The sequence below is a fragment of the Acipenser ruthenus genome, chromosome 12, assembly GCF_902713425.1.
Source record: "Acipenser ruthenus chromosome 12, fAciRut3.2 maternal haplotype, whole genome shotgun sequence".
NCBI lineage: Eukaryota > Metazoa > Chordata > Actinopteri > Acipenseriformes > Acipenseridae > Acipenser > Acipenser ruthenus.
Window position 1 is genome coordinate 29,696,123 of NC_081200.1, and position 12,248 is coordinate 29,708,370.

At 36.8% G+C, this 12,248-nt stretch overlaps 1 protein-coding gene across 8 annotated transcripts in view; it reads left to right on the plus strand.

Moving 5' to 3' along the window:
- Positions 1-12,248, plus strand: part of LOC117417114 (calmodulin-regulated spectrin-associated protein 2-like) — a 54,580-nt gene that overhangs the window by 2,908 nt on the left and 39,424 nt on the right. For all 8 annotated transcript variants that reach the window (XM_059034782.1, XM_034028917.3, XM_059034783.1 and 5 more), the window contains exon 2: positions 3,257-3,516. In XM_059034782.1, coding sequence (XP_058890765.1) covers positions 3,257-3,516 — 260 coding nt within the window. The remainder of the gene's footprint in view (positions 1-3,256; positions 3,517-12,248) is intronic.

The following is a 12,248-nucleotide window of genomic DNA, read 5'->3' on the forward strand; positions in this document are numbered from 1 at the left end:
AAAGTAATCAAAAAAACAAAATTCCATAGTCCACAAGATTTATCTGTAGTATTGCACCACAAAGTGGTATACATAGACATTAAATTGAATTCACGTGTTCTGTGTTCCAGTATTGCATGCAGACTATTTTAAAAAAACCTCTGTATTAGTCCTACAGATGGGTAATGCAGAGAAGCAGATGTTTCAGATGCCTACAGATTGATGAAGAGCTGGTGTCCTGGGAAGCAGGACAGATATAGAATCCCCTGTGTGCTTAGATGAACTGTCCTATTTGCATCATGTAAAACAATATACCAGGTGAACAGGTAGACTTGACACTGTGTGCTGTAAGCATGCCTACATGCTTTTCAGAGCCAGCTCTGTTAATCTCAAAATTGTAGGCAACTACATGTTTCTGTATGTTTGAACATAAGAGGTAGTAGCCCTATATGTTGTTTTAACTAGCACAGCAGTTGTTTAGTCTTTACACATACTAAGCAGAGCTGTTTCATAACATCTGTGACATAACAGAAATACCAAGACTGACAGCATTTGTCCCAATTACAAACAGACCTCCTGCTGTAGCTCAGTAGATCCTGTGGATATTCAAAGCACACTGATTATACGCTGCTTGTGCCAGACTTCCTAGAAGAAATGTGACATTGCTGTGTTTTAGACCAAGCACAGAAAATGTTTTTCGTGATGTGATTTATACATTTGTTTATTTATGTATTTATTTTATAAAGAGATTTAAATAAAATAAATAGTTTTGCATTTTCTGAGATACAGATCATCCATAACAATGAAACACTCAATAGTACTGAATTTAGAAAAACTAAATACAAAGCTAAAATTCAAAAACAAACATTTCGACTAGAAGTCTTTTTCAATGTCCTTTTTAGACAGTCAAAACGTTTGTTGTTGAATTGTAGGGTTTTTTTTTGTATTTCTAAATTCAGCACTATTTTTAAGGTTAAATTGCATTCAGAAAGTACATCAAACCTTGGTAGTAGAACAGAGACCTGATATAGCTTTTCAAACCCTGTGGAGATTTATCCAGAATTATACGTTGAATTGAAAAGTCTCAGTGGAGACGGTACATGTAAGTTGCTATTTTGTTTCTTCAGTCTCCTCAAAGCCACATTTCTCTCTCTCTCTCTCTCTCTCTCTCTCTCTCTCTCTCTCTCTCTCTCTCTCTCTCTCTCTCTCTCTCTCTCTCTCTCTCTCTCTCTCTCTCTCTCTCTCATTGTTGTTACTTTGTTACTTTTTTCTTTGCATTTATAACCTACTGTAGCTTGTTTTTCTCTGGGAACTACATATCAACTTCCTGTCTGCTCTGCACAGAGAACATGGGAAGGCCTTTCCTGTTGACCTTAAACAAAGTATACACTGATCCTACACGCTGGGGTCGGCTGTACCTTAAGGAGCTAAACCGTGGCGAATCGTGGTACCATAGCCCTAAAATGTATAAATATGATTTATTTTATTGTGGTAATGTTAATAAGTCAGTAATAAGACGTTATTCTTTCCATTCTTATTCCTCGTGTTCTAATTTTTAATATTTGTAGTCCTGCATGTTTAAGTAAATAATTTAAGTGCGTAAAGGTATATTTCTGTTTTTGGTTTTATTAAACTAGAGGCTTCTCCTTGGACCTGACAATAAGACTTCAAACCAGTTAAGTATAGCTACTGTACTGTGTAGAAAAACAATGAGTTTAAAGTGGCTGTCTGTCAGTGGTTGTGTAACTTTATTAGATGTTAATTTCTGTGAAAAGTTCTATGTAAATCTAAGTTCATTTCCTCCTCCCTTTCCCTCCACATGCAGTACATTGTAACAAATGCATTTTGTAGCTATGTTGGGTATCGACAGGATATTTAAGCCCATATAGAAAGCAACAAACTCACACATGTAGGTATGAAATTATATGATACAGTTCTATATTCCAATGCTATATTTATACGCTGTATATCAAGTACATATGTTTTTAATTGAATGCCAGATTATGCTTAAAACCTCTAGTAATACAGTTTTAAACCATTGCCATGCTAGTGTGATTAACTTCATTGATTTAAACCCATAAGAATGTCAGCATTTAAAACAAAATAGCTGTAGTCTCTGTCTTGTGTTGTTCTTATGCTGTTGAAAAAAAAACACTTTACTGTACTGTTTTTGGGTTTTTTTCTCTTAGCTTAGTTGAATGTTGCTTTCTCTCTAACAAAAATCTTTAAAATTAGATGTAGTCTTTATTCAGGAATGTATATGTTTGCCTCGTATTAGAACTATATAAACCATACCATTCAGTATGTTTTGGAAAATGTAAAAAATAAAATGGGGGGGAAAACAAAAAGCTCAATTTAAAATCAACTTATTTTATTAAGTTTAAATTTCAATGCTATGTTTGACTGAAATTATTTTGTTTTCCAGCAAGTGCAGCACTTTAATCAGAGATAATTAGAATCTGCAGTAAAGTCACAAGGCCTGCATTAGTCACAAACACTGTATTTGCACATGCTTACCCTATTTCAGTTGTTAAATACATACAAGAAATAAAAAATAAAAATAAATGATTGTGATACTATATTCCAAAGGAATTCCTTGGGAATACGCACGACTCAACACAGTGAAACACAGTGATATGGTTAGGACATTCTCAATACTTGCTCTGCTGTCCCTGAATTCCAATGCTCAAGGTTAAACATTTATTACACAATTATTATAATATTATTATTATTATTATAATTATTATTTTTTTCACATGACTGTTCTTTGTGTTCCCTAATATATTATCAAGGTCATTATTAATAAAAGTGAAACATAACCCATTGAACAGTATTGGTTTAATTCAGCTACCATAGTAACTGCCTGAAAGTTCAGGGGATTGCAATGATAATATTGTAGGGATTTACCATAGATGTACCACAGAGAAACTCATTGGGGTCATCTTGTAGTTTATCTGGCAACATAAAGTGTAAACAATAAGTATAGATAGCTTTTCAGTCATGAAACAAATACTAGACATTTAGCTGGAAAGCTCAAACTTGAATATATTTTTGCATATATACAGTGATTCATATTGTGACATACTGTTCAGTCATGTTTTTCTTATTATGAATATTGACAGGCTTTTGCAGGAATTCTGGGTAATTGAGTCTGTAATGAGGTGCATGCGAATAGTTTTTATATCTGCAGGAAAGAGCAGATGTTTGTAGATAACCAGGCTCCTCTCAAAGTGTTATGCATTAATGGCTGTTCTTTGTGTGTGTGTGTGTGCTCTAGACAATGTGCCAGAGGACCTGAAGGAGCCCTTCTACACAGACCAGTACGAGCAGGTGCACACCAAACCTCCCGTGGTGAACCTGCTTCTGTCAGCTGAGCTGTACTGCCGTGCGGGGAGCCTCATTCTCAAGAGCGATGCAGCCAAGCCTCTCCTGGGACATGATGCTGTCATCCAGGCGCTCGCACAGAAGGGACTTTATGTCACAGACCAGGAGAAGTTGGTTACCGAGAGGGACCTGCGCAAGAAGCCCATTCAGATTGTGAGTTCTGACTTGGCTACCTGTTCTCTTTTGGGCGTTTTCTTTAGGTTCCAATTCTTTTTTAGAATAAATTTCCAATTCCTGCAAAGGAAAAGGAATTTATATTTTAGAGACATCATAATTGTAAGGCTGGGGCGATGCCTAATTTTTCACTATCGATTATATCGTTCTCCAAAAAAGCTATGAAAGGGTAAAAAAAAATGCAGTAATACGTGTGGAGCTGTGGATTACTGTGTAACATTGCTAGTAACGCTTTAAAAACTATTATGCATATTAAATTGATCATCAGTGTATGCATATATTAATTACAAAATATATTAAATATATATATATATATATATATATATATATATATATATATATATATTTTTACAAAGTCCAAAAAGTTGTTTAACTCCATAGCCAGTCAGAGTAACAACCAATCAAGAGAAAAAAAAAGTTATTACTGTCCACAGGAGTTTAGTAACAAGCGTGTTGTCCATGGCTGATATTTTAATTGTGTTGAGGAACAAGATAGTGTCCACATTCTGTTTTAATTTAAACGATGACTGTCACTTGCTTACAATCTGCCCAGCATTACTGAATACCTGCTCGCTAGGGACTGACGTTGCTGGGATGCTAAATACTTCTAACCAAAGATACCACTTTTTGAACGATCTTGGTAGTTTGTTTTTCTTAATTTTATGCAATGCAACGTGTAAAAATGGTTCCACTGCTCCCTGCATCCTCTTTACAAAAAAAAAAAAGCAGCGGAGGTCTCAGTATCCCATGTAGCACTGCACACGTCCCTGGTATTAGAGTGACTCAGTAATCTGCCAAGAATTTGGACAAAAATCATGGTTTTAAGACTATGGATGAGGCCTGCAGGGTTTTTATTGAGAACTATTCCGACATCTTTTCTGCTTTCGCAAAACTTGCAGCAATTGCAATTACAATACCTGTATATTGTGTACCAGCAGAACAGGGTTTTAGCTGTCAGAGCACAGTGCAGACCAGCAAACACTCTCGTTTGACAATTTGAATGGAAGCTCCTGAGAATTAAGACTTTGATTTGGAAAGAGCACAAGTCATTTGACTTGGGTGCTAAAAGGAAAATGTAAAGAACTTTTAAACCGCAAAACTGTAAATAGTTATGATGTTGACAGCTACCCGCAGAGACATTGGTACATGTTCTACAACACTGATTTTTACGTTGTGAACGGGGGATTTTCAAAGGAAAACGTTTCATGGTAAGCTTGTCTTTGTCTATTTCCAGGGGTGTAGTGCTGTTGCCGCTCCCCCACTTCTCTTGGGCAGAGAGAGCATTGCTTCCGTACTTCACGTGTAGTTTTTCTCCTATTAATATGTAAGAAATAACCCACGACAAGGTGTGCGTTAAGACAATTCTTACCGCACACCCTGGAGTGCGTTATTTCGATTATAAAATGACTACATTTTATTCATTTATTTATTTATTTTTTTAAATAATTACACAAATTGGCTTTTTTAAAGAAAAAAATAAGAAATATATTATGTATCCTTCCACTGAGGAAAAAATAGTTCCTGAAGACTTTGATTGGAACATATATTTTGTACTTTTTTTATTTGCCATAAACATTACATTGAACATTTGCCATTTATAGTAAAATGTTTCGAGATTAAATGACATTTGTTAATTGAAAGCAGACTGATTTCCCACGTCTGAGGGAGGATTCGTGGAACAGTCAAACTCGAGGGAGGGGCTTCCGAGTGGTGTTTTTTTTTTTTTTTTTTTAAAGAAATGATCCTATTCAGGCTTTGCGTTCTTCAAGAGAAGCTGATAAATAATTTCTACGCCTGTTTTCACACTGATGCCGGTAACCGGCATAATTTCCCTAGATTGTAAACCAGCATTAGATGATATGTGGACTAAACGACTTCCATGTCAGTTTGCGCAGTGCCGCAGTCCTTCCCGTCCACGGCGAGCACTATAGAACTCTATGCCGAACCTGACCATGTTTAAAAGCCCAACAGTTGTGTCAGCAGAGAGCAGGAGAGATTTTCATTTTGTTTTAAATATGATTCTGAAATCAGAGGGTAGTGGTGAGATGTATCTGTTGTGTCGAGTTTAAACATTGCATCCTCACTAGTCAGTTTTATAAGGCGATATTTAGTTTAATAAGTAGATGCCGCTGCTGCATATTCAGTATATTACATGCTGAGTGAGACTTGGGTGTTACTGCTACTGCTTGCCTCGGAGTTTTCTTTGTTCTGTTCACTGACTAAATAAATACCACAGTATATTTGCCAATTTTTCTGTAATTCTCAGAGATGAAAAAAAAAACAGATTGTTGAGTGATTTAAATGCTGTTTCAGTTGTATGTTGACATTTTTACCTACAGAAACACTGTTTAGGTAATTGTTACTATTAAGGCGTAGTAATATTAATAGATCAGGTAAGTAAGTTGGTCTATGATGTCATAGCCGTGCGGTAAGACAATTATCACACGGTCATGTGATCTTGTTTAGCCAATCACAATACTTAATTTATACAAGCCATTTTATAAATGGAGATATACATGTGTATAACCCCTCCCAATATCAAAGAATACAATAACCGTAAGAAACCTTTGAGAGAAATAATGAAAAAAGTTTAAATGTAGTATGCCTGGTCTGGAACAACAGGTGTAAATAATAAGAGGCGCAAAGGGAACCTGTATCAACGCTGTGCTGAGGTTGTCAGTGTTTTACAATTTGATGTAATAATTGGAACAGTTCTTATTTTTAGACCCATATATAAGAAATAATGTGGGGGGTGGCGGGTAGATAATAGCGACCCCTCACTTTTAAATATAGCACTACACCACTGTCTATTTCTACTACCATTAATGTGTACTGTTTTGCATGTTAACAGCCTTAAATAATTGTTGGCATTGTTCAACTTTTTTCATTTTGAAGGCAATTTAATTGACTGACACTGACTTCAATTTAAGTAATTTGTTGCCACTGTGAGAAGCTAATTTTAACAGAATCCTGCTAATTGTTTTTTCTATGACCTCCACTTGTCACAGGCTAAAATGTTTGATTTTGTGTTGCCCCTAGGAGGACATTGTGGTTTATTGATCTGCTCACATTAGAATTTACAGTACCACAATTGCCTGATTAAAAATGGTGCTTTAACTAGTGAAGCCAGGAAATAACCCTTCTGGGATATGTGAGCAGTTACTTGTGTAACTATATCCCTCTAATCCCCCAGTGTGCAGCCAGTAAGTTGTAGGTGACAACTGGTGCTGTATTGATTTGTACAAATATGCAGGGATGTTATTGTCAGCTTAGTCTAGCTAAATGAGAAGTGACATGATGAACCACCACTGTATTTTCTCTTTACATAATTAACCACATTTCAACACCTGCAGGTATTAGCTTCCACTCAGAGGGAAACCAACAAGACAGGCAACATCTCTAGGTTATCAAATATTTGTATTCCTTATTATGCTTCATTAGCTTGTAAGTAAATCCAGCCAACGTTGGTCTAGCATATAAGCATATGGTTGAAGTTTGAAATCCTGCGTGGTCAGTGATGTTTTATTATGCAAAGGGGGAGAAACATAACCCAGTTAACAGTCAAATCTTTTTTCTAATTAGCCTCCAACTTGTGTTTTAAAGTAATCTTTTTAAAACTGTCTAGCATGGTATAATATACTGAGCATCAAAAGAAACTTATCACTATTATAACACATTTATTTTCGGAAAAAAAAGTATATAAATGATGGACATTCACAATATTTTTTTTTTCTTTTTAATCGTCACACGCCCTAGTCTCTGTAAGTCGCCTTGGATAAAGGCGTCTGCTAAATAAACAAATAATAATAATCACTCGATCATTCATGCTTAACCATGATACGCCTGAGTGACTATGACTGAAACATATGCACTTAATCACCTAATTATTTGCTTACGATTGTAAGTCGCCCTGGATAAGGGCGTCTGCTAAGAAATAAATAATAATAATAATAATAATAATTAGTGAGACAGTTGATTGGACACTGGATATGAAATGATTTCAGCTGTTGAATTGCAAGCTTGAATAAAAGCAATAAATAAAAACACCAATATGCCACATCTGTGAAGAGAGCAGCGTCTTCGTGCAATCAGCATGTTGGAGGCTGGACTAAGTCAGCGTACTGTGGCTCGCCGTCTTGGGTACTCACAGCCGGCAATTTCAAACCAGGCGAGACGGTATAACCAGACACACACTGTCAATGACAGGCCATGAACTGGGAGACGTGTGGCTTCTAGGGCACGGTGACCACTGAACAGGCAGATGCTTATCCTGGCACTACAAGAGGAATAGGCCAGGATTCCACAAGACAACATGCGAAACGTGATGCAAAGCATGCGTCACAGATGTACTGCTTGTATTGCTTCCAAAGGTGGCAACACGCTACTAGCCTATGACTTTCACAGTATCCCCCATCCCCCCCCCATAACTTTAGACAGTAAAATGCCAATTGTTAATCAGCACAATAAAAAGTCACTGTACCTGCTCTAAAAGTTTGTCATTTTTCGATCACATTTAGTGAATTTTATCCAAATATAAGTGATAGGTTTCTTTTAATGCTCAAATATAAGTGATAAGTATCTTTTGATGCTCAGTGTAGAAACAGTGTGCTGTTTCTGTGTGATTTAATTAATTTGGTTCAGATTTAAGCTGGCCTTACGTTAGGATGTTAGAATTCAGCCATCATAAAGAAAGCCTGCCAACTCCCCTCCAGAAGCAATGCTGTTTTCCTTTTGGAGGTCATGAAGGGTTAGTAACATTCTGAAGGTATAATAATACAATGCTTATCTTTCATTTTACACGAAGGCTACAGTTCTTCCTCCTGTACTGGGTGTGGGGCGGTATGGCTTCTCTTGTGTTTGTACTTGTCTAGATGGCTTTATGTATTGGAGAGATGAAAACAAATGAATGGGTACACTGCTGAAAATATATGGTACTGTGTATAAGTTATGGTCTGCAATTGTTGTAATAATTGTTCTGAACAGATTTGTGCAGGTGAAGTCCTATATCCAAGTCTGTGTGCCCCTCACATATAATTCAAATAGGATATTGAAAATGTACTGTCGTTAGTCATGGGCCTGGAGAATAAGATACAGTAGCAGGAAGGGAATTCTGTCACTGCCTTTGAACTCCCGAAATACCCACAGGGTTGATTTGTTGACTTGCTTATTAGATAGGGTTGGAATTGCTGAACAGTGCTAAATGTCAAATAATGGGAGATAGATTGTATTCTCTTTCTAGGTAACAGCATTTGTATGCAGAGAACATTGTCTACTGGCTAATTAATATTGTTGTGATTGTTCTTTGTAACATCAGCTTTACCATCACATAGATAATGCTATATTTCTTGTTAGAGCTTAATGCATAAACAGTAATAATGTAACAATGAACTGTACAGGGAATGGAGAATGTTTCCCAATTTCTTGTTGGACAGGCGTTGACATGAAACAGTTTGGTGCAGGTGCACATCGCTGCAGAGACGCTACACTGGATGGGATCCTTTAGTTCTTCATTTTAGATGCTCATTATGTCAAGCTTGAGGACTTTGAAGTTTTAGACAGCCCTGCCATACCTTGCATTGCCACTTTTGAAGCATCTCATCACAGCTTTTGAGCCTGTGCAGATTTCAATTGAATGGGGGTGTTTTTTTTTTCTTAATCTAAAGGCTCCTTTATTCCGTTAAAGTAAAATTTAAATTGACAAAAGACAGAGTTGCAACCGAGTGGGTACAGCTTGTTACAGTTTTACTTTACAGATTGAAATTATAATAAGAGTTTTCAATTCATGTGTAAAAAAAGAAAAGAAAAAAAGCACTGTACTGTAAAATTATTGCAGTGTTAATCTCTGAGGATAATACAGGTCTATAGATATCTTTAGCAGTGGGGGTAATACAAAATATTATCATCAGTCTCACTTGCTGGTACAGTATGTATTTAGAAACCAGTCCGTTTGAAGACACATAATAAACTAGCCTGGCTAGCTGTCTTACTCTCAGTTTTATTTTGCAGTAGTAAGTCTACCAGATGTGATGGTTCAGCAGAACTAGGGGAAACAAACTAATTACTTCACCATATTTGGATTAAAGTACTGTTTCAGTAAGTGCTTGAGAAAGAAATATTGTGTCTTGTTTGCGATTGTGATAATGTGAGGTTACACTGTATGTGGTACTCCAATGGGGTGACCTAAATAGCGGTTCTATTAATTAGGCAGACGCGATAAAGTGTTCACCCTAAAATATCTGAAGTTCTGAGGAACGGGCCTAGTTTGTGTCCCAGTACTGTCACAAGTAAAGGAGTGGTAAAATACTGTATAAGGGACAGAGAGCCTGTATACGCTCCTCTTTATCATTTACTAGTTCAGTGGACTGGCAGCAGCTCTGTAACATATTCAAATAATGCAACTCTCTTTTTAGTAGTTTTAAGGGACTCACTCCAGTCTCCGTAACAGGCTAGGGTCCTAACTAAATCCCCTGAACACATTGCTGCAGTTATCTCGGATATGCACTGGCTGCCTGTGGCTTTTAGAATGGATTCTACTCAATAACCAAATAGTGCTTCTTTCTGCAGTCAGTGCTTTCTCCTACTCTTACTATGCATATTCTGAACACTTCACAAGGAACTTTGTGGGTCTGAAACTTTCATATTGTCTAATGATTTGCCTGTAGATTTAAAGTACTTGGTTCAGACAAACCAGTTAATGCACTGTATAGCGTTGTTTTTTTTTTGTTTGTTTTTTTTATCTTTGATCGAGAGCAGTGAGATGCCATCTTGTGGGATTATTATTATAAAGAGCCAAATACAATTATGATGTCTTTGCTAAACAAATCAGTTACTCATCGCACAAACATGACAAAAATCAAACACTTGTGCTGTACGGAAAAGATTTTGTCACTTTTGGCGAGGTTCATTTGGATTGGATTCTGCATTTCATATCTGGCAAGATAAATAAGCAGAAGAGAATGTGAAACTTTCTTTGAAATCGAAAGTATGGGACGCCTCTCAGGTATAACATCTTGCTCTGTAATCTTTTTTGATTGACCTAAAAGATTCAAACACCCACCATGAGTTTTAACTGTGATTCATCTCTGGATTATTTCCAGCTCCTTAAATTTTTTATGAATAGAGCCTTATATCTTCTTGCCCAATAGATGCTTTTAAATTGCTTAAAGAGTAAGTAGCGGGGTTCCGGAAAATATAGCGTTACAAGTCCCCACGTGTTGCTACAACTGGTTAAATAACATACCTGTAATTTTTCTTTTCATTATTAACATCCTGACAACTTTTTACTCTTATAACGTTAAAGTCGGTTTCAAAGCTCTTTTCAAAATGTTTACTGTAGTGCACTGATAGTGTAAGGATTATTGCCAAAATTGTCAAACAGGTAACACAGCAATAACGATCCATGATGTGGTATGGAACACAAAAGCCAGAGCACTTGTTATGTTTTTTTTGTTTTTTTTTTCCTTCCTGCAGTGATTTTAGAGAACAGATCTCAAACCCCAGTGCACTACAGCGTCCATTTTGAAAAGAGGTTTGAAACAGACTTTAAAGTTATAACTGTAAAAAGTTGTCAGGATGTTAACAGTGGGGGAAAAAAAAAATGTAAACAGTTGTAACAACACGTGGGGACGTGTAACGCTATATTTTACAGAACCTTCTAAAATATTGACAGAAAGGCTGGGTGCCCTTTTGTTTCTGGTTTTGAACCTGTGTATGACCAGATCAATTTTTTTCCAATAAAAGTATCGGCAACCACAGTATGAAACGGTCCTTGTCTGGTGAATCTTGTGCTGCTCGAGAGCTCTCCCTGTGTCAGTGGCAATAAAGGTAATAAAGGTGGGCAGCAGTGTGGAGTAGTGGTTAGGGCTCTGGACTCTTGACCGGAGGGTCGTGGGTTCAATCCCAGGTAGGGGACACTGCTGCTGTACCCTTGAGCAAGGTACTTTACCTAGGTTGCTCCAGTAAAAAACCCAGCTGTATAAATGAGTAATTGTGTGTAAAAAATAATGTGATAACTTGTACCAATTGTAAGTCGCCCTGGATAAGGGCGTCTGCTAAAAAATAAATAATAATAATAATAATAATATTTAACAGCAGAAAAGCAGAACGTCTCTTAGCTTGGTTATATTAGAGGGAAATGGATATGCCACCCGTGTGTCTGTCAGGCAGGTCTCCAGGGGCTCTACCACTGGTGTAATGAACAGCTTCCCATTAGGTTTGTGTCTGTATTTGTAATAGATTGCATGGGTTTGGCAGGAAAGGCTTCAGTTTTTGGTTCTCTCCAGGAACTGACAAGATAAATCTAATATGCTTGGTTGGTTGTTTTAAATTGTCACCTTAAATTAAAATATATAAATTGCTCAGGTGGTGTACCATGCTGTGAACATTGAAAAACATAGAGATTTGAATTTGCAATCCATTGGATGTGATCTGGAAAAATAGCCTATAAGAACTTATTGTGGGAAAATCTTATTTCAAATAACACCATTCGAGATCTGTCTGTGGTCTGTCCATATGTTTTAATACTCGCCCACCTAAATAAACTCCAGAAGTGTTGTAAGTGGAAATTTTAAAAAGCCATCACCGTTGAAAAACAGTACGAGGTCCCTACTTGAGATCAGATTTAAAATATTGAGCATTGCTCCCGTGCTGTGACCTATTTTACATATAGACCGTGCAGTGTACATCAATAGGCATAGTTTGAAAGAACTGAG